Source organism: Gopherus flavomarginatus, chromosome 9 (genome assembly GCF_025201925.1).
Source record: "Gopherus flavomarginatus isolate rGopFla2 chromosome 9, rGopFla2.mat.asm, whole genome shotgun sequence".
Classification (NCBI taxonomy): Eukaryota; Metazoa; Chordata; order Testudines; family Testudinidae; genus Gopherus; species Gopherus flavomarginatus.
The window spans coordinates 8,305,755-8,329,409 of NC_066625.1; the positions used below are offsets into that span (position 1 = coordinate 8,305,755).

The 23,655-nt window shown below is 38.6% G+C and overlaps 1 protein-coding gene across 2 annotated transcripts in view; it reads right to left on the bottom strand.

Moving 5' to 3' along the window:
• USP22 (ubiquitin specific peptidase 22) overlaps nt 1-23,655 on the bottom strand; it is a 175,948-nt gene that overhangs the window by 55,000 nt on the left and 97,293 nt on the right. Inside the window, exons 3-5 of one of the 2 annotated variants that reach the window (XM_050966575.1) lie at nt 16,995-17,108; nt 16,413-16,457; nt 11,465-11,566 (exon numbers count right to left, since the gene is read on the bottom strand). In XM_050966575.1, coding sequence (XP_050822532.1) covers nt 11,465-11,566; nt 16,413-16,457; nt 16,995-17,108 — 261 coding nt within the window. The remainder of the gene's footprint in view (nt 1-11,464; nt 11,567-16,412; nt 16,458-16,994; nt 17,109-23,655) is intronic. The other variant, XM_050966576.1, reaches the window with a different exon arrangement.

The following is a 23,655-nucleotide window of genomic DNA, read 5'->3' on the forward strand; positions in this document are numbered from 1 at the left end:
TTTTAGCTCGTGACTGCTTACTTTGCTTAAAACCCTTTGGTCAAGGACCTTGTCAAAGGCTTTCTGAAAGTCCGAGTACACTTGGATCATCCTTGTCCATGTTTGCTGATCTCCTTAAATAATTCTAATAGATTAGTGAGGGATGATTTCCCTTCAGAAAACCCATATTGACTCTTCCCCAACATAACGTGGTCACCTATTTGTCTGATAATGCTGTTCTTCACTATAGTTTCAACCAATCTGCCTGGTACCAAAGTTAGGCATACCAGCCTGTAGTCGCCAGGATCACCTTTGGAGCCTTTAAACATAAAAATAAGCATCATGTTAGTTATCCACTAGGATAAAAGAGGATGTTGGGGTCAATTGGTTACATTTTAATTTGTTAAAACTCAAACTCTAGAACAAATATTGGGATAAAAGCTCTTGGTGAAGGAATTGGTGTCCCTCCTCCCTTCAGCTGGGGCTGAAAAAGCTGCCACTCAGATTTCAGCTATAACACTAGCTCTTCAGTCCATCAAGCAAAAGCAGGGGACTAACTTGATACCACTATTCTTTCTAAAAGAGAACAAACTTTTTTTTGGGGGGGTGGGTGGGGAGGGAAGCAGAGTACAGAAAAAACATACTTTGAGATCATCCTTATACACCAAATAGGATCAGTAAAGAGAAAAGCCTTTCACCGTTACAGTTTACTGACTGCAAAAGTAGATTCAGAAAAAAAGTGTGTAATCATTTATCATTAGCTTAGCATTTTCTTTTATCGAGCACAATGAGATACACAGAACGGAATAGAGTTCTTTACTACAGCCACTAACACAAGACTCTCAACGGATTATTTTTTCTTACTCTTCTTTGCATTGGATACAGGAGACCTGACTTTTTAAAAAAGGTTATATTTAAAAAAATATTTATTTACTTCTTTTTTTATTTTATTTTAAACCTATGAGCAACTGTATCATGATCTTAGCTCTTCCCTGGTTTTGCTAGACCTAGTAGATGCCAGAAGGATATGTATTGTTAGCTTCTACACCTTAAGTGAAGGCAAGAGGGATTTAATATCAAGGCTTTCTTCCAACTATTAATAAATGAAGCCAAATATATACCCATTTTTTTTAGATAATTTAGGTCCCAATTCTGCAAGAATTTTAGCACAATGATTAACATCAAACGGGGCTATTCATATGCTTAAAGTCAGGCATTGGCTTAAATCCCTTCCTAAATCTCTCTCTCATCTCTCTCAGTCTTGCCTCTTGTGAGATAATCATTTAATAAGCCCTCTGGTCATTTCAAGCTTTGTCGATGACACGGAATTTTACAAAAAATAATTCTCATTGGTGCAATCACCGAGTAGTAAAAAAATCTCCTTCAGCTAGATCCATTCTTACCACTATGTCAATTAAATTTGCTTTAGCAGGTTTAACTAAATGGTAAAAACACCACAGGGCAAAAGAGCCTTGTCCACACCAGGGCTATCACTGAACCAGTTTTTTTGTTAAATTCCTATGGTGTCTTGCAGACTAGATAGGACACAGCTTTCTAATGTAAAATCCAAGAGAACATGTGTGCATGCGCGTGCTTGTGTACCCATATACTCACACCCACCCGCCACTCAGGCCTTCTTTTTATAATACAAATGAGCGAAAAAGGGGAACAGTCCTAAAATTTATTTTCTTTTGCAGGTCACCTTTAATATGAATAATTTACTTTCATTCTCCTGGATAAACAGCGTGAGTGATTCAGCAGGTACAGCAGCAAAGCTAAGACAGTTCAGATCCTCAGAATTTATTCCTCAGTGTTAGACTGAAATATTTATATTCAACAACCCCACCCCCCCACCTTGGCAATCCCAAAAGTTCTGTCTGGACCTATCCTCAACTTTGTAAGCAATTGGATGTGGAGTCTTGCTTGCTCCAAAGCACTCTCTCTCTCTGCCTCCCAAGCAATCTCTCTTGTGGAACCTCAATGGTCTTCAATCTTCAGCTTTGCTTCTGTTTTTTCTCTTGAGAACTTATCAAGGCTGTTCAAAAGGGTCTCTTTGCCATAACAGCCGCGGCCCAAGAGACAACCCATTGGCTGTATCATAGGAATTGTGGCAAGACACACATGTAAGCAGCCTTAGTGGTATTGCTGAATCACGCACATAGGTTTCCCCAGGAATTTATGCATCTAGTCACATCCCCATTTATTCTTTCAGGTAAGACTGTTGTGCGATTTCAATACTGGATCTTCCAAAATCAGGGGAGAAAAAAGTAAGGCAAGCTCAGCCAATTTCAACTACAATCCCTATGTTCACTACTTCACCTGCTGAATGAAGATCTCTGAAGAAAGAACAGAAGCATCTTCCTCAACTGCTATCACTTATTTAACTAATTCAGAATAGCCTTCTAATTGCATGCACACTAGTTATTGCTTCCATTTTCTCCCCCGGAAAGTGTTGAACTGTGAAATTAAGTTTATAGAAGATTTTGCTTTAAACACATCCACTTCCCACCTTCCAAATACATTCCTGTGCTTCAAATTTTTGCTGTGTAGTTATTTCTTTTCTTCAACCCACTACTGTCTTGAAAGACTGGTTCTCCAATGCAAGGTGCTATTTTTCAGAGCCAAGGAACAGTAAGAAATCCATTACCAAGAAATTTGTCATGTTATGAGTTTATGGTGAAATACAAATATTGTTATTTAGAAAAATTCATGTTCTACTTTCACAGTTTTATTTTATAAACTGACTTGTTAAAACGTGTACGGCTTGTTTACAGTTTGGGCATTATAGCAATGCAAGTGATTCATGATGAAAACTAATCCATATTTCTACTAAATGGGAATGAATGAGAACACAAAATAGAGATAAGCATCCAGTTTGCAAAAGAAAATCTTTTTTTTTTTTTTAATAAAGAACAGGACAGTTAAATAAGTAATTTGCCATAACCTGAAAAACATTATTTCTTTCCCTACCTGCATTTCTAATAGCATGAAAAGTCACTTTTTCTGTTTACTTCTTTATTTGTACACCAATTTTGCCATCTCAAGAAACACACATAACTCCAGAGAATCACAGAATCGTAGGAAGGGAAGGGACCTTGAAAAGTCATCTAGTCCAGTCCCCTGCACACATTGCAACACTAAGTATTATAGGCCATCCCTGACAGGTGTTTGTCTAACCTGCTCTTAAAAATCTCTAATGATGGAGATTCCACAACCTCTCTAGGCAATTTATTCCAGTGCTTAACCACACTGACAAGTTAGAAAGTTTTTCCTAATGTCCAACCTAAACCACTCTTGCTTCAAATTCAGACTATAAGCCTGGCAAAGGTTACTGTAATCAGAAGAGGAAAGAACAAACACTGGTCCCTCATAGAAGACAAAGCATTGTGCTCATATTAGCGGCCCCCCAAAAAAACCTCATGAGGTACTAAACTCTCCATTTTAATAAGCGGTGAGATCAAATATGAAGAGAAGTGCATGTCTTGGTTTCTGCTACAAAATTCTGGATTCCTTTAAAATGCAGGAACAAATAAATGCTCATTTGCCTTAAAAAGCGATGATGCAAAGGTGTCAACAACTGCTAGATGTAACTTCCCTGTAACGCAGTAGCATTAATAAGCTAGGTCAAGAAAAGATAACCAAGTTAAACAAACTAAATATCAAGCGTTTCATTTGGGAAAAATGCTTGTTCATCTCAAAAGATTAACATCTAATTTAAAACGGCTAATACAAAATGAGCTGAAGAAAAAAACAACAGTTGATGGTAATGCAGTGATTCACAAATTCTTTCAGAAATATTGCATTGAATTTTCATATAGTCCATAACGGACTCATTATAGTACGAGGGCTGGCTGTTTCCCTTTCCCCAGACAGTACATCATGCTTTTCTACCATCACTATTCGTTTAAGATGGGTGCATGTCTCTATTTCCACCCCCACTATGCTTGGTATGCCTACAGCTGAAGAAATGGCTCTCAATTCTATTTGCTTAAAAACTATTTGTTTAGATAGATCTCCTATTGGAGATTAGTAGCCTACTTAATATTTTATTTGAAAGATTAAAAAGGTCCCACCACAAACTAGGTACAGATGTGAGAACAGAGTTTGCAGTAAGACACCCTTCTCTAACTTTTGAAGTTCAATTTGCTTGTAAACTACCACAATGGATGTCCTGATGAATTAATCTGTTTCCAAAGTTCAAACAAAAGCCTGAATTCTATAAAAGTCTCCTCCTTCACCTCTTGAGGTGAAAGTTGGACTACTGTTGTTTCTCATGCTATAAATCAAATGAAGAGAAAGCACTCAACATTCACCAGACACAGCAATCCTCTTCACTGAACATAAACGTTTCTCATTTCAGCAGCAAAACCATATCTTTACTTTTGTCTGGTTGCTGGAAATCTTGTCCAACAAAAATCACAATGACACGGTGAAAAGAATGCTATCTCGTAGAGTTGAGCTTATGTAAAGTGCACAAAAATACTATGCACAAGTTGAGACATTATGATTCCCTAGTTTTTGTTTTTTGGAACTTTCACATTACTTTTGTGCCCACATTCTATATACAACAAATAGAACTAAAAATCATCTTGGTGACGCCTCTGAATTAAATTTCTTCTCATATCTTTTTTTCATTTTAAGCTGAACAAGGTACATATTTACATCAGAGCTAGGTGCTATTTTGTTTGCTCTGTGCCCACTTTGCATACTGCAAAATAAGGTAGCCCTGTTCACCTCAGAGTTTAACATCTATCAGAGATCAACATAAATGCTCATGAAAATATATGCTTTTCTGTAACAATAATGTCAATTAACTGTCAGATTCGCCCACATCAATATAATGATCCTGAAGGAAAAGTTCTCCCATAACTTTGATTTATCTGTAACCTGTAAATAGAAATATAAACTGCACCATTAACGTGTGAGATTACACCAAATACCTGAATAGTTTCTGGAAGGTCATCAGATTTGGCAACCAAGGTGAAGTGCATTCAAATGACCAAAGAAATATAGGGATTCTGTTTAACAGCAAAACTGAGAGTTCTCCTTTTAAAAACTGTTAAGAAAAAATTTTCTAGAAGCAACAAAATCTTTTTGAACGTCTAAAGCAGCTACTTGGGTTCTTCCTTCACTGATGGCTGCTCAACTGGGTTTACTAGTGTAGTTTACTTTGAGAAAGCCTTCTAAACATTGTACATGTGCCTTTTTGAGCAAATAAAAAAACCTAATTTTTTTTTGTTTATTTTAAAACAGGCTTCATACTGCAGTACTCAAAGTTGGTGGGAGGACGTAAATATTTGATGCTATATCACAGGATAGTTTAGGATTGGTTAATTAACAGAGGGCATAATTATCAATATTTCAGATAGACGGTGGGTGTAGTTACAAGATAAGATGACTTGATACTATTTATGCAGGAGGCATTTATTTGGGAAGCACTTAAGAGGACATTATGCACCCCATTTTGATTGATTCAAAATGTTATTTAATCTGACAAAGCAGAGAAAAAAAAAGTTAAGAGAACTATTTCATGGGTGGCCACATTTCAAATACCATATTACCCACTAATGTGTCCAACTCACAATTAAAATTTAAACCAGTGTTAAAAGTTCTGTGCTGTGTCAGAGTGTTTTCAATCCCCTTTTCCATCTGAGCTAGTTTAAGAAGTCTCAGACCAAAAAGCAAGTACACCAAAAAGACAGCACATTCACAAAATACTTTAAAGTATTAATGCAGTCCACAACATCTTCAAGTCTTCTCTAGTTAGGCCCCTGTGCACGGCTGCTCATGCATAGTTTATGTAACACTGAAAGATGAAGCAATGCTTCTAGTAGCTTGTCTAGAGAACCAGAAATAATTTCTAGGCCACTGTTCATCTCCCTTTGCCACCTTTACACTGAAATACTACTGCAATATTTATTCCACTCATGCCTCTCCTTCTCACGTCATACTGCTTGGTGTCACACAGCTGCAAAAACCACCTGCCACTGCAATGTAGCTATTATTTGTGTCACCTCCCCCACTCCCCATCATTCTTTCTGAAAAGGATTTGCTCATTCTACTCTAAAGGCTCCCCGCTCTGCCTTATTGCAACACTGAAAATGGGAATCCCGGGTGGCTCTAGCTAGCTAATTATCCATGTGCTTTTAGAGTCTAACTCTTTCTACTGGTTATGTAGCAGAGTCTTCAGCCACAAACTCATTTCATATGCTAATTAGAGACACGCTAGCTAATACCTCAGTCTGCTTAGGAGTACTAATCTTGTGGGTACTAATGATATGAGAACAAGATGAGCTATGAAAATGGCCCCCAAAACATGCTACATCTCCCTCCCACCCAGCCCATCCCCATAATAAAAACCTCTCTTATATGTCTGAATGTAGTAGTTTGATGGGCTAGCTGAGTGCAGTGCCTTCATAGAGCAACAGGAGACAGACTTAAAAATTGAGTTTTCCCTTGTATGTCTGGAAAAAAATTCCAATAGTGGCATTATCTAAATTTTATCTATGCAAATTGTCCTTAAGGATTTTCTGGTGTAATTAGCATGTCAGAAATTTATCAAACCAAACCAGTAAGTCTTGAATCCAAAACCAAGATGTTATTTAATTCTGCAAAGACTAAATAATGATTATCAGCATTTCAAGTTTGCAAACTCACCCCATGTATTATAGGTCTACTGTACTGCCTGTCTAATCTAGATTGGATCCTTAGGGCAGTGACCATGTGTCATTATTTCCATCAGCACCTGAGCTCACTGTTGGCACTTTAGCAATTTGTCCCAAAGTCACTTCAGACAGGCAAATGCAATTGTGAGGATGATTCTTTGGTGAACATCCAGAAAGCAAGAACCAATAAAAGCTTGGGACTTTCTAGCCTGCACCACTACTAGAACTACTTTAATTTGAAGTGGAATCTGCACAATGGCACAAAAAGTGACTCAGCAAAAAATTTACCGTGTGTATATTCATTGTTTGGAAGCAAGTATCTGGTGAGAGAGATACAGATATCCAGTTTCTCTCTGATTTTTCTTCAAACTGTAGTGCTGGTGAGATCCAACAAATCTTGGAGAGCAGTTTTTTGATGATGTATAAAAGAGGTTCTTTACACACTACTAGAAAATTGACAAGTTGCTATGTACAAGGAAATATAATTTTATTTTGACTGAAATGAAAGGTAGAAAGTGAGTTATTAGTTCTTAGTAATAAAAAACTCATTTTATGGCAGTTCATCTACATACTTAATTTATGGTGTCAGTGCAAGACTAAGGATATCGCTGTTGTGCAGAAGTTCAGAAAAACTAGTGCACAGAGCCAGCTAGCTATTAAAGAGGCCGCCAAAGGTCATTTCTCAGCACTGCAAGACAAGAATAGGAAAATAACTTGCAGTGCAAAGCAGACTTTGCTAGGGGGTTAAAAATCCACATGACTCTGAAGAGATGTTGTTTTAAAGACTAATGGTGTAAAACCTAATGGGAAACCAAAAATATGGTTATTTTAGACCTCTGAACCAGCTCCCAGTATGTTACAATCCATGTTAGCGGAGTTCTCACTATGGGGGAAAACCCTATGGCAAGCCCTCTTTTCAAAATTCTCTCATGGATAACCCACACATGTACATATTTTTCCAAGCTATTCCAAGTCTGTGTTGTCTTGGATTCCAGGAATACCATGCCATCCTCATTAGTTACAGTACAAGTGTACCTCAGTTAAAGCTATACAGAACCAGTTTCAGAGCTGTAGTAAGATGAGGCCCTGAAACATAAACCCTTGTATCAGAGGCCCGGTATGAGGCCTAAGGCCTGAACTAAAGTAATGGTCAAGACTTTGCTAACATAAAGCAAAGTTAAACTGTGAGCCAGAGGCAGGCTCTGCTCACAGAAGGTGGCAAGGAAAGGGGTGATGATGCAAAAATACACATACCTAAAAGGTACCAGAACGCTCAGATACTTGCACAATCTACACAGATAACAAGGAATAGGCTGACCCATCCTAAAGGGCAAAAGGGTAATATGATGGATAGAGTTGTTTTGTTCGAACCAACATGTATAAAGTGAGAGGCGGCACCTTACTGTGTAGAGGGGCTGTACCTTGCTATGTAGAGGGGTTGCACCTCAATACGTCAGGAGTGATGTGTAACTTGTTTGTACTTGGGTATAAGAATACATCCCTGGGGCAGTGCCTTTGTCTGGCCTAGGGGACAGTGGAGCATTCCGCTACTGACTGAGCTGTGTCCATTTTCAGGGGGCACATATTCGTAGTATGTCCTGTAGAGTTTGCTGGAAACTATTATTGTGCTTCGTTTGACAATAAAACTGGCCGGATGCCTTCATACCTTATCGGAGTCTGTGGGAGTTCTCTCGGGGTCTTTTGTGCCAGTGATCTACAGAACCAGGGCAGCACACAGAGGGAACACATGCACGCAGCTGACTTATCAACATTGGACAGAGCAGAGCACCACACCGGTGGCATCTGACAACAAGAGGCTCAATAACCATTTCAACATGTCATACCTGAGAATTTTAAAAAATCCAAAATGCAATTCTACATCAAGGAAGGGAGAGGGGGAGAAAGCAAGTATCTGCCTTTTTTCTTTTAAATCAGCTTTACAAAAAGGTAAAAGGAGATTTGGTTAGTCTAAACTGGATTCTCCATGTAAACAGAATCAAATCAACAGGCCTGCGACGCTTACAGCTGATTATCAGCCTAAGTTTCATTATCAGAGCCAATACAATCAGACAGCTATGCATGTTCTCTGACTCATTTATCTACCTCAGAAGATGAAAGAGATGTCTATTATGGATCAATAAAGACCTGATGTCTGAAGAAATGAGCATCAGAAAGGAGAAATGGGAATGTCCAGGTAACTGCGTCATTTCAGTCTACAAACAGGTATATATTTAGCAACAGGCTGGGGATAGAGAGAAAAAGCTGAAGGACAATGACAAATTTTTTTCAGTTAAACCCCCAATGTATTTTTCTGAAAGAAAGCAAGACTTTTGCTTTTAACTGTAGCCCAAAACTGCATTAAGTCTCTTGGGTGCTTTGATTTTTTTCTCTTTTTAAATCTTGGCATACAGACAGCTCCAGGGCTCAGTAGGAGAAATTATTAAAAGCACGCCTGCAGAAGTAAAGACATCAGTCATTGCCCTTATCCCCTGTGTTTCATAAGCACTTTCCCTGCCATGCTGTGTGTATAAGATTTCAATCAGTCAGAACCATCCCTTTTAACAGACTGAAAAATTAAAAGTCTTAAGAATCAGCATCTCATTCCATCAAAATGGAAAGAGAAACAACATCCATAAACGTTTCATTGTTCAGAAAGGTCAGATGCGACTTAATATTTTATCAAACCCACTTTCATTTGTCCTGTAGAATTCATTTAGCCAAGTAATTGGTAAAATAGTTCTTATACAATATATTACAGTTTCATAAAAAAAATCACATCCCAAAATGAACAAGCAATAGAGAACAAACCAGCTCAATTTAGAGTGCTTTCTTAGGCTGCTTGAAGTGTCCAAGGTCCAGGTGTGTTTCAACCCTTCTTTCTGCTCTGCTGTTGCAAAAATAGATGTCCTTTCTTTGACATTACTCTTCTATCCCCAGATCTTGACTTCCTTTCTTGAAGTCACATTATTGCTTCTCAATCCAGAGTTTCAGGTACTATATACATGTATTGTATTATTTATGCACTACTGTACTAGAAACATGTATATAAAACTATTTTATTCATCATTACTCCCAAAGAATTTGAGGGTGAAAAGGTGTGAACATTAGATGATGCACTTATACTTAACAGAAGTTTTGAAAAATGAGGCAACATTTAGGGACTTCACAAACTGCTTCCTGCATCTAGTGACTATAGCAGAGGTTTTTAAAGGAATCTTAGTCATTGCTCTGCTGAGTGCTACAACACCTAACTGACTCAGTCTCATTTCCAAAAGTGACTTAGGCACTTAAGAGTCTAAGTCATATTGAAAGACAATGGAACTTAGGCTCCTAAGTCACTTTTGAAAATGAGACTTAGGCATTGCAATGTTAAACAGAGCAATGCCTAAATAACTGTAAAAATCTGGGCCTACGGTTATCCTAATCTCAGAAATCTTCATAACTGAATATGTTAGCATGCATTAATCTATAAAGAAAACAAAGTCACAGGATTATTACTGGCCAGATTAGTCATCATTAGAGCTGGTCAGGCAGTTTTGATGAAAAACAGAATCTACATTTTGTGAGAACTTCTGCACATTCTCTCCTCTCTTCCCCAGCTGTTTCCCAATCATTTCTCATTATGCCTGCATATCAGATAGCTCTTGGCTCCAAAGTGAGCCAACTAACTTTGTGTGCTACTATTTGATTTGTACAGAATGGTCCATTCTTGCCTTGGAATCTGTGAATCTAGGAACTGAAATCTAAAACAAACAAGATGGAGAACAGACTATGTGCTTTGGGTTCAAAATATGAGTCTAAAGGACACCTTATGGAATTTTCAACATAGAATCATAGAAATGTAAGGCCAGAATGGACCTCGAGAGATCATACAGGCCATTCCCTTGTGCTGAAGTAGTACCAAGTATACCTAGACCATTCCTGACAGGTGTTTGTCTAGACAGTTCTTAAAAACCTTGAATGATGGAGATTTCACAACCTCCCTTAGTAACCTATTCCTTAAAGTTAGGAAACTCTTTATAATATTAACATAAACCTCTCCTGTTGCAGACTAAGCCAATTACTTCTTGTCCTACCTTCAGTGGACATGGAGAAAAATTGTTTACAGCCTTCTTTATAGACAATTATATTAAAGACCTATTAGGTCTGCCTTCAATCTTTCTTTTCTCAAGATTAAACATCCAGTTTTTTTATTTTCCTTCATAGTCAGATTTTCTAAACTTTTTTTTTTTTTTAAAATCATTTTTGCTCATCTCCTCTGGATCCTCTAAAGTAGGAGGAAAGAAGTCAAAGCTCCCATCCGGTAAAAAGACTGAAGCTCTCGTTTGGTAAAAGACCAAAGCTTTCAAGTGAAAGGAAGATGCAATTTGGGCTGTGTCTGAACAAGAGAATTTCCACTGGTGCAACTGCCTTGGTGGTAGCACTAATGGGAGCTCTCGTGTACATTAGTTCTTGCAGCTCCTAGTGTTTTTACTACTTCAGTTAAAACTTCAACTGAACTGGTGGTACCGTCAGTAGGGATTCTTCCCCCATAGAATTTCCTAGTATACACAGGGGTTAAGTGTCTCCTAACTTTAAAGGTCTACTATCTTCAGTATCTGAAATGACACAGCACACATCCTTCTACAGAGAAGAGAGAATGGAAGTTAGTAAACAAACAATGGTCATTAAGATGACATGACACATTTAAAAAGAAAAACCAGTTGTAAGACACAACCTGAGAACATGCATTTAAACCTTGAAAGGCAAGAAAAACATCACGGGGCTTTGAAAGAGCAGTTGGTGGAGAAATCATCGGAGAAACTGTTTCCCTGACTTACCTATGGTGCAATTTGTGGTTATTTTTCTCCGCTTGGGGTTGTGTCGTAGCAATTCTAACTCTCGTTTGGTTGGCTCCCATGTTGAATACTTCTCTCCAATGCCTGAGCAGATGAAAAGAAAATTTCAGGGTGCTGTTGGCTAGAACAGCTGAAAGGATACTTTCAAGAAAAGATTGTAATGCACTGTCCATTAAGTTGGATTCAGTATACAAAAAACTACAATAGCCAGCTTGCTTTTTATTACTGTTCAGAAAGGCAGCAATTGACCTTGACAATATGTTCCCATAAACATGGGCTAAAAGCACACAAAAGCAGTTACTTGTATAGAATTCCTATCTGTTTCCAAGTAACAGTCTTCCCACCAATGGATGAAAAAACCTCCAATTAAAAAGAACCCCAGCATGAAGGCCAATCCAGTGTTATTTATTGTTTCAAGTGTCCATGATTTTCTTTGGGCTCCAAGGGGTCATATTGCCAGCACAACTGCATGTCTTGGGGCTAAGCACAGATTGGCTGAGATATAGGGCAATGTAGACAATTGTCCCCACATCTCTTCAATGAAATGACAAATATGGTAAATAAGCCAAAATAGATCCAACGTACCGGACAGCTACAGTCTTACTCTTAATAGATGCAAAGCAGGTTTTAGAGGATTTGGAAGATACTTAATAGTGTATTCCCTTATCACATATTAGGGGGTATGCTGCTGTAACTCTCACTATGCCATTGTAGCATTGGGTAAAAGCAAACAGACTCTAGTAGAGTGAAAGTCGAATGCTCTAACATTCCCCAGAAATATAGTTAGATGTAGTGGGTTTTTTTTTTTTAAATTAACTCCCCACTACCCAGAGTCAAACCTTATTTTCTCTAGAGCCATAGCTGAAATTTGTCACATTAATTATTTTCTTAAAATAATAACCCCCAATGCTATGTTTCAAAAACATTTATTTTGTTTGGGGGACTGGAGGGTAGAGGGGAGTCAGGAGAGCCAGTAATCAGTGGAACAGATTAGATGTTGACACAGAGGTGTCTACAGTATAATCTGAAATATGAAAACTACAACAACAATAAAAGACCCAAGAGCTGACCAGCTAAAGGCTGCTGAGCATTCTATGCAGCAAAGAGAGAAATTGCTATGCAAGGCCAGTTATAGTAAGTCACAAAAGCATTTTGGCATTAAAAAAAAAGACAGGCAATCTATTCTGAAATTGAGGATTAAAGTCAATTAGAGTTCATCTTATTCTGTGCAGAATGCGCATCGATGAAACAGTACTGTGCTAGAGAAAATAAATTATAAATCATACACATGAAAAGACGGAGAGTAGAAAATGTAGCTGGAGGCTTACACATTCTGCATGGTACATGTTTCATTTTTAATAGCTCTTTGATCTTCATTTTCAGAAATAGCTCTGCCTGTCAGAAGTTACCCATCCAAAATGTCTGAGTCATAGTTACTCTTGACCCTCAAGGTTCCTGCATATGACTGAGGTCTCATTCTTGGATTCATGAGGACAACAAACTTCAAATCTACGTAGATTCACATATCTCTTTACTATATTTGACTCAACAATTTTTAATGAAGAGCACAAGAACTAACAAACACTCCTTCCCTTTTCCCAAGGTTCAGCATTAAAGGAAAATACAAGGAAAATAAATAGGGAAACTAATTACCATGTAACAGATTGAGGAGATTAAACAGCTGCAATGCTTTGAACACACTATACAGTATGCACAGGCAAATGCTGAATGAAGCAGCATTACAGAGACACATATGGACAGTTCACATATGACAGAACATTGGCTTGCCACAAACTTTTCAATAGACAGCTTCAGCAAATCTTTTCAGATTAACAATATTTCTGTGTTAATTTATAACAAACGGTTTTGCAAGCAAACTGTCAGAATTTTATATTATTTCCAACGTTTTAGTACTACCAGCTACTGGACTGGCCAGTTGCAAGCCTGGTAAGTCTAAATTTCAGTTATGCTACAATTTAAAAATGACCAAGCCAATTTAGTATAGTTTATCAATAGGTACTGTACAGGACTTTGGTTAATTGTTTAATGAGACTGTTTAAAAAATAAACATCCAATATGTACAAATATTGGTTTATTGCATAAAAGTGAAAATATTAACACTAAAGCCCCAATCCTGCACACAGAAGTGCCTTAACTTTATGCATGTGAACAGTCCCACACAAGTCAATGGTACTATTTATATGCATAAAGTTAAGCATGTTGCTTGAGTGTTTGTCGGTTTGGGATCCAAGGGCTTAATAGCGAATCCGAGTCCTCAAGTAATTTTAAAGTAGTCAAGGTAAATAAAAGAGATCTGACAGCTTTACAGGATTCTGGGTGAAGCAATTAAGTCTTGTTTAAATAGGAATTAAAAAAAAAAATCACACACACAAAGTTAAATGCCAGGACAAACAGCAAGAGCAAAACAGGTGTGACATCTCTCTTACAGGAAACCTCTCATTAGAAAGGTCATAAGTTTTGTTCCGCAGTAGAGTTTAAAGCAGAGATAGGGAGCTGAAGGAAGCAGATTCAAAGATTTCCTGTTCCCTTTACATTTATTCTTTTTATAAAATGTAAGGAGAAAATTGAGGTGTGCCCCAAAACGTGGAAAGATTGATTCCACTCTTTGGCAGTGGTTCACATTTTTTCCAGGAATGGTGGGGCAGGGGCATAAAGAGTGCACTAAAATCTGCAACATGAACAATCTTAAATAGACTGAAAATCTCAAGGCATGTACAAATTACCACTTATGGTTAAGGGAAAGCAATGTTATTACTGGAGAGAAAACTCACTGTTTTCAAAATGGTGCTGTAAAACAGCTATTTAGAATTGCATCTTGGCATATGAGATCTTGACCTCTCCATTCAGAAATCATTTTAAAGTTTATTTAGGTATTTTAATAGATGGCCATATATCCAGGTATTTAGAGTTTTCAGAAGCTTTATTGGGTTCTAGTTTTTTAAATTAAAAAAAAACAAACACACACTCCCCTCATTTTGCAGGCACTCATTAATATAGATTAATGACTTTGGTATTCTGAAGTAAACCCAGATTTTGAACATTAGTTAGGAGGGGAGACACACAAAATACCCAAATACATTTTCTTCTCCTCACTATTAAATATGCAAACATTCAATACTTGAGAAATACAGGAGAATTACAACATTAACACTGTTTTGTTGCTCATAGTTGCATCTCAGAATTGAGGATTTAATCTTGAACTATGGCTGCACTTGTGGGTCTGGCTACCCAGAACATCCTGTCTTCAAACTTGTTCTGATATTATTCCAGTGTTTTCAATTCTAAAAATTTTAATCACAAGTCTTGTGATATTTGGGGTTTTTCTTAAAAGTCTCTTTTCCTGGAGTCATGTTATCACATTAGAATCTCAGCCTTCTTTAAAAAAGTTTCTAGCTCTCATGGTTGTAGAGAAAAGATTGAAAAGGTGAAGGCAAAGTATAGTAAATTCAGGTTTGCCTTCTGTTTTTTGTGTCTTTAACCTTCTGCATTTTTAAGCTCATCTCATAATTTGAAGTGTGCGGTGGAGGATGGAGACATTCAAACAGTTTCTGAGCAGTACTGTGAACTCTAGAATCCTATTTGGAGATTATTTATAACTCTGCTGTCATTTAAATGACATGAACCACTGTACAGTGCAGGTTCTTGTGGATGAGAAGACAATTCTCTACTATTCCTCAGTATGCACGTGTTTTCAGCATTTCTCAACAAAATGTCTAAGTGAATTGCATCACAAAGGAAAGTTACAAAATGAAACATTTTAAATGAAGAATCCTATGCCACAGCTTTAAAGAAAATATCTATACTGCATATTTCTGTAATTTAAATTCAGGAACAGACGTAGCTACATTTTATATCTTAACAGTTTATTCCTGTTTTGGACCCCTACATCTGAAAACGTGGTACATAACTCTTTCTGGACTGTTCTAAAACCGCCAATGTCCGCTGGAAGGCAGACTTGTGTGTCTTGGTACAGAAAGTACAGAGATACTGTTCCTGGGGACAGTGAAATTAAGAAAATGCTCTTTGAATTTACTCATTAAAATGAAGGATAGGAAAAGTCCATAAAATTCCTATTATGTCCTGAGCAACTGTTTTGCTCTTGTGGTTGATTAACTCTTGGGCTCAAGAAAGCAAATTTTAAACAGATTTGAGGAGTTAAAGATAGAGGAGCACAGACCAAATGCAAGGTTTAAAAATACTTTCCCCAATAATTGCAACATAATACTCTGCAGGAAAGCATTTCATGCCATGATTTTCTTGTTCTAAGATCCTCTACTACCTTCCCTTCCTGATTGAACTGCTTCAAAATACTCTAGTAAGGAGCAAAAAGGAGAATTTGGTTTTTTTTGGAGTAAGTCAATATGCAGCTGTTTCATGATACACCAAGAATGTTCCAGTTAAGGTCTGCTTAATATACCTACAGCTGCTACTCTTAAAAAAAAATGTCTTAAAGTGAGGGTGGGAATAGTTTACTTGCATTTCAGCCCCTGGCTAGGTCTATCACACTGGAAAGGGATGCCATAGATTCATTAATTGCAGTGTATAATTGTGTATAAACAAACAGTCTGCCTTCAAAAATAGACTTCCTCACTTTAAGAAAACACATTTCTAGAAACCATTAAAAATGGAAGATGTTAAAGCTTCCACAAGAGATCCTTTAAACGTTATTCAGATTGGTTAAGAGAATCAATATGTCCTCTCCCCACCACAAAAAGAAAATATTTGCTTTGCAGTAGCTCAATCAAGGGAAGGATATGGGAAATCAAGTACATTATTATTACTGGATCCCTGAAACATAACCAAAAGAAGAGGAAAACGATCTGCATTATGAGATTCATGTCTAACATGGCAGGATAATCAGCAAAGGGACGCTTGTTAGTGAAGTGCGTCACCAGCCCACGTGTCTTACCTGTCATTGTACACTGGTAGTGAGAAACCACTGTTGGGGTGAAGGCTAAAAAAGAAAAAATTAGGGAAAGCAAACTGAATAACAAAACAAATGTGTGTACATATATTTGTGTGTAAATATCTTTACACATATACTGTGTGTGGACAATCAGAAGATGGGTGTGTGTATGTAAGCTGGCACACTCTATGAAAAAAATCACAGACAAAGGTGGCATTTCATGTGAGGGGAACAGATTTCTTGCCTGAGATACCTAAGATAGTCTAAGAGGTAGATTGTTACGTTTTCTACCTGATATAGATCTCACTCTGATGACATGAGGTAAGTTGTCCATGATCATGATAGAGGATTTTATATTATGTTGTAATTAAAAAAAATAAAAAAATTTGTTATAATTTAGTGTGGTGCACATATTAAACTAACAGTCTAGCTCCTGGACAGCAATATCTATAAATCTCTCCCCCACAGTCTGCACTATTGTCCCTAAAGATCTCTCTCTTCCCCTTACTGGTTTTTGCCATTGACAAATGGGAGGGACAGGTATGATTAAAATAAATATAAGAAATTCAGCCAGGAAAACCAAACCTTGTAATTTCCAAGCCTTCCGTTGTTCCTCTTTGGCAATTTGTTCCATGTCTTTGTCGTATATGTAATCTTGACACATAAAGCAGTATATACCCCCATACAAAAGGTCTATGGCTGCAAAACAAAAAGGGGAGTGAGGGGGGAAAAAAAAAAGGAGAGAGAGAGAGAGAAAGTGAGTTCAAATCTAGAAGAAAGAATGCCAAACGTGGAAGCCTATCTTCCATGTATTTCTTTCCTGCACAAAAATGTCTGTGCAATTAGAAATTGGAAAACCTGTTGCAGGATTTTTCAGTTACAGTACAAGTTATCTAACTGTTAAAGGCAGAGGAAGACGACACCAATGGTAAAGTGTTAGCTGGCTCAAGTTTGCCTTGTATTCTGCAATAAGTAATTACAATGCAAGATACAAGTAATGAAAAGCCATAATTAAGGCAACTGATTACTAGGCATGCAGAGTTAGTCTTATACTACAATCTGAAGAGTTGATATGCTGGGGAGAATTTACTTTTTCTATTTCTAAAACAGAAAATGCAGGGTTTTTTGTTAAAATTCATTAAATAGCTTCAAAGTGTACATTTAAAATCTGAATGAAAATTCAAATAGATTAGGCATTAAACATTCAAGTATATTAAAATTTTGAAGTGCTTTTGTTCAGGCCAATGATCTTTTGCAAAGTTGTTTACTGCTGACATTAGCTTTTTCTTTCAATTTTAATTTGGACAAACTAAATTATGACCAATGTTGCAAAAGTCCTCTTTCTTTCAGTTCAAATAGTAGCAGTAACTGAAAGGGCTGTAATAAAAATAAGTGTCAGGTGACCAGGCAAAAGACATTTTATTAATACACTGGATAAGATAGAAATAAATTTAGTAATTTTAATCATAGCAAGCTGTTGATTCTCAGTTACTTAAAACAGATCAACCATACTGTACTTAGGGAAGTGACAAAATTCAAATGGGTGCTGCCAAATGATGAATTTGCTAGCTATGAACAGCAACAGAGCATCATTTGCATCCTTAGGACAATTAAGAACACCATCACTATTTCCCCTAAGATGCTGTTTCCTCCATTTTTCTGATTTTGAATTTCCTTTATTCCCAGCTAAAGATGACAAAATTTAAATTATTTTTCTACAATGGAAACCATTATCAAATTAAGAAGATTAATAGGAATAGTTTTGGTTGATTCTACAGTAGATTTTAAAAACAAAATACAACTGGGATTGTGCTGCTCACTACCCCCAGACAAAGTGGGGATCCCCTTCTGGGGTCCCCCCTAGGATGACCAGATGTCCTGGTAAGTCCTGATTTTGAGGAGTTTGTCCCGTGTCTCACCCAGACAACAGTCGGGACGCCATTTGTCCCAATATTTTGTTTCCTGGTCTTCGGCGGAGAGTCCTTCATTCGGGGATGGTCTTAGGCAGCAGGTGCGTCTGTCTTTGGCGGCAAGGTTTATTATCCCCTGCCGAAATACTGCCAAAGACTGTCCGTGACTGAAGGGCTCTCCACCAAATTGCCACCGAACTCCTGAATGGGTGTTAAAAAAAAAGCCCCCCCACCACCAGAGGGTCCTGATATTTTCCCCTTAATATCTGGTCACCCTAGTCCCCCCACACCCAGTGCACCAGGGTTCATATAGTTAGTTTCCTGCCTAGCCCCAGCCAGTCCAATTTGGGAGACAAACTGCAGGTGGAGTCAGCCCTTTGAAGCCAAGAAACTCCATTAGCTCACCTAGAACTCAAAGAAGCACCATTGCCAGAACTTTTGGAACTTCCTGACCAGCTCTCCACCCTCCTCTTTCCCCCTCCCCCCTTTTTTGATTCTAGACATGTTTTCTTCCTTGCTGATCGAGAGACATTTTCTTCAAACCACCTCAACCCTTTCCTCAGTGTGTCTCTGCTGCAACTTCACTCTTTATGCTCACTATATTCCCCTCTAACCTTCCCTCCCTCCCCTCTCCATATAAGTCTTCCTTTTTTCACTCCTATGCTTTATTAATTCATCCTGTCCCCTTGCTCACACTATAACCCACTATATACACTTTTAAAAAGGGAAACTTATTAAAAAAGGAATTAACATGGTGTTTACCAGCCATCATTCTGCTTATATGCTATATCTTTTCCCCACGCTTGTCTATCTTTTCTGTTAACACTGTAAACAATTGGGGGCAGGGACTATCTCTTACATTGTGTACTTGCCTAGTACAATGTTGTCCTGATCCCGATTTGGGGCATTTAGGCACTACTAGAAAACAAATTAATAATAACGCCTTTATGAGAATATCACTAAAGTGGCTGAGAGTCTAACCTGAGATGATACCCTGGAATGAAATAGTAAGAAATGTTAGAAGATCATATTTAAATGGCAGAAGTAGTGGTATGAATTGTACAATATCTGCTTACGCTAGGGTTGTACTTTACCAGTGTTATCTAGTCTTCATTTTCTTCAACAATAAACAGTTCTGAACAATGTATGTACCTCTTTCACTTAGATGATTTACTTCTAACCCTACAGTATTGGTTCTGAAGCCAAAATCAGGTAAAGTTGTACAATTATTCAGGGCACAATAAGGCTACTGGACCCTTCAGATCTATTAAGCACCCTATAAACACTAACAACAGGAAAAGCGTTGTTATCCTGGATGTTGGGGGAATGGGGGAGTGACAGTGAAAAATTCCAGTTAACTGAGAGTTATACTTACCAATGGAGGGAGGGAGTTTGGGTGTGGGAGGTGGCTTAGGGCTGGGGCACAGGAAGGGTGCGGGGCGTGGGCTCTGGGAGGGAGTTTGGATGTGGGAAGGGGCTCAGAGCAGGAGATTGGGGCGCTGGATCCGGGTGACTCACCTCGGGCAGCTACTTGCAAGTGACAACATGTCTCCGCTGCTCCTAGGTGGAGGCGCAGCCAGGCAGCTCTGCATGCTGCCTCCGCCCACGGGTGCAGCCCCCACAGCTCCCACTGGCCACGGTTCCAGGCCAAAGGGAGCTGTGGAGCCAGTGCTCGAGGAAGGCCAGGTTAGCACATAGAGCCCCCGTGGCCATTCCTCCACCTATGAGAAGCAGGGACATGTTGCCAATTCCAGAGAGCCACGTGGAGCCAGGTAGAGAACCTGCTGATGCCACACCAACCTGACTTTTAATGGCCCCCGTCAGTAGTGCTGACTGGAGCCACCAAAGTCCCTTTTCAACTGGATGTTCTGTTGGAAAACCGGACACCTGGCAACCCTGTTGAAGATTTGTATTGGGAGATACCAGAAGAGCAGGTTTCTAGAGCACCGCTTTTACTATATATTCAAACTATCTTTAGAGCCAATAGTCATGTACTGCATAGAGTGTGTTTGCAGTTATATATTTGTCAACAATCTGATTCTACACAGCTGGGTGCCAAAGTCAGTAGGGAATCCTGTAGGAGACATCCATACTGAAGAGACACTCCTCATTCAGAGCAGAGTAAGAAGGAAATCTATGGAATAAAAAACAAAGGACAACAGAACCACCAGCTGGAAGAATTTCATAATTGTTCCAATGCTTGATTAAGAGCTCTTAAAGACAAGTCCTCCTTCAGAATCCCTATGTGCATAGTACAAAGTCTGTTGTATATACTCCAATACTTTATATCATTAACAAGATGATAGATTTGGGGTAAATTATATCAAGTACCAAGGAAACAGCTCAAACATACATGCTTCATTACAAGAGAATGGAAGGACAGGAAGTTATATTACTATTAAAGATAATGGAATTTATCTTCCATAAAAAGTTTTAATTGGCAAATAATTTAAGATTCTAAATGAGCTTGTGGTTTTCAACTTACTTGCTATGATGCTTTTTTACACATTAATTTATCTGCCTACCCTAACCCTATGGAAATAAACTAAGCTATTTCCATTGGAACGAATACTTATAGCCTACACTGTTAAACCATGTGAGTTCTCTTGCTACACATTTCTTCAGCTGCCAGTGTACACATCAAAGGCATTGTGACATAAATGTCTCCATTACAGATCCCAATGAGGTCAGACTACTTTTATATACATAATCAAAAACTAGAGCTTAATGCTATTTTAACTGCAATGATTTCACACTCTTTGCAGTTAAAAAGTCTATTCCCTTAAAACACACAACTCATTAATTAGCATTAGCTGAATCTATGTATGCACATCAACAGCATAGTATTTTAGCATTACTTTTTAGTACTTCTTTCAAGCATTTGTAAAAAGGGTGTATTAAAGTTTTTGTTCCCTTTCCCCCAATGAAAAAAATTGGTTTTTGTTGCATCAAATCATCATCAGTGGCCAGACTGGAGAGTAAAACCATCTATTTTTTCTAAAGCTCTGTCCACCACCACAGCTCCACCCACTACTAAAGCACCTAGATAGAATATCTTATTTCAGTCTGGAACCTAGCTGGGTGCATCAGTGCCTCAGGTTCCTTGCTAGGGTGCACTCTACTCTTCCTGGACTGCTTCTCCTGTTTATCTGCTACTACTCCAGCAGCTTCAGGGAATGCTCTGGTGCTTCCAAGCTATTTGCAGACAGGCACCAAGCTCTCCTTTCCTAAACACATTCCATTCCTCCAGTACCGCCACCTCCTCCTACTGCTGCTATTGCTACTGCAACCAGCCCTCCACCAGAGCAGAAAATTATACTTGTAGCAGCTCCTAATACTGCGGCTTCCTCACAAAAACGACCCATACTTGTAAGTGGCTCTGGTAAGGCTCCCTCTACTGGCACATGCTAGTAAGAGCATGAAAGCAGTTGACCTATGCAGTCTCAGACAGCTGCAGCGTTGAAGTTTTGCACCAGTGGCCAGCTGGTACTGACAAGGGTGGAGAGATGTTAGCAGGGTCAGGAAAGGTGTTGGGATAATGTATGGGTACATACCAACTGTTTCTGGGCCCTGATCATTATAACAGCAGGATCTGAAGCATCAAAAATACTTTAAAACTGTAATTTTCACTCCATGCATCTGAAGTGGTTTTTGCCCAAATAAATTTGTTAGTTTTTAAGATGCCAACGGACTCCTCATTGTTTTTGTGGATACAGACTAAAACAGTTACCCCTTGATACTTTAAAACTTGTTTCTTCTTAGATATCAGACAACTTTTCTTTGGTTGCCGCTTAATTTTCAAATAAAACCAATACATATTTTGTTTTCAAAAGTACAGCAAACTTTATCAATTAGTGCTTTTTGTGTTTATATTGTATACAGTTTTTGTTAACCTTCTATTCCACCATATGTGCAGAAGTCATTTGCATGGGCCACAGACCTTCCAACAGAAGGGGCAGAAAGTATGTGGAGCTGACTGCATGGACATAGAAAAGAGTAATATTGTAAATCCTATAGAGGAATATGTCGTCCCCCCCCCATATGGTTATTTTATCACAATGTTATTTTATCGTGAATGTAATACCCAGACTATTCTCCCATGTGTCCCGTAAATTGTTATTTTTGTAGAATACAACTAAAAAAAAACAGTAAGTATGCAAAACAAAGCCTTTGATAGTGCTGTTAGATGAGTTGCAAAAGGGATAGCTACACACTTAAATTCAGTTTTACTCGGAATAGCACAGGCAAGGTATAGAATTTTAATATATAGAAAAGGAGGAACTTTCCAACATATAGCATTTTTTATATCTTCCATACTAACATTTTTCCCCTTAGAACAAAAGGCCCAACTTGATAATACTACATTTGACAAGATCCTCAACTTGATCTCCTAGCACACCTTTATGTACACAACTCATAACAGTTTAGAGAAGTGGTGCCCAAACTTTTCCTGTTGCACCCCCTAGCCCTTTAAAAGTAATGGAATCGGTTGTCCCCCTGGTCCTGTCCCCTGCATTAATGTACAGCCAAGGCTTCCTCAGCAGAGGAGTCTGGGCTGACAGTGGAGCTGGGGGCAGAACTGAGGATGGGGGAAGGTGCTGGGGTTAGAAGGGGAGCTGGCCTGGGGGCGGAGAGGGAGCGAGGGTAGAGCTGGGCTGGTGGCAAAGCCGGGTGTGGTGGGGCTCTCTCCCCATCCCCTGGGGAGGCTGGCCCAGGCCCCACCACACCTCCTGTCCCAGAACATTCCTGTGTCCCCCCCCAAGTTCTGGAGAGTTCTGAAGGAAAGCAGCTGAGAGGTCAATAGGGTTGCCATTTTTGGTTGGATGTATTCCTGGAGATTTCATCACGACATAACCTTTAATTAAATATTAATATTTAATTCTTGGAGACTCCAGGACAATCCTGGAGGCTTGGCAACCGTAAGTATTAAATTTAGGGAGGCCAATCCTGCCTCCCCCATTTTCCTCTTTGGGCCAACTACAGTGTTGCATTCCGGCGTGAGTTTCTTGTTTTGCCAAATGAATCTGCCAATGCCCCCGTGACAATGTTTAAGCGGAGAAACAAGGAGACTGTGGGAGTTAGGTTGCAATATGTAAAAAAGCAAAGGTGACCACTTCAGAGTCAGTGGATCTCATTCTGCTAAGTCTTTCCATGCACTCAGGTCACACGATACTTGACTGAAACTCAACAAAACTAGTTCTGTACAACTCGACGTGGACCACTTCACAGAAAGGTGTGTTATCTTTTCACCAGGGGGCTGTGCTAACTAATCTTTATCATTCCAGTTTCAGTGTATGTTCCTGCAAATCAACCGTGACCACTTAATTTTTGTTGCT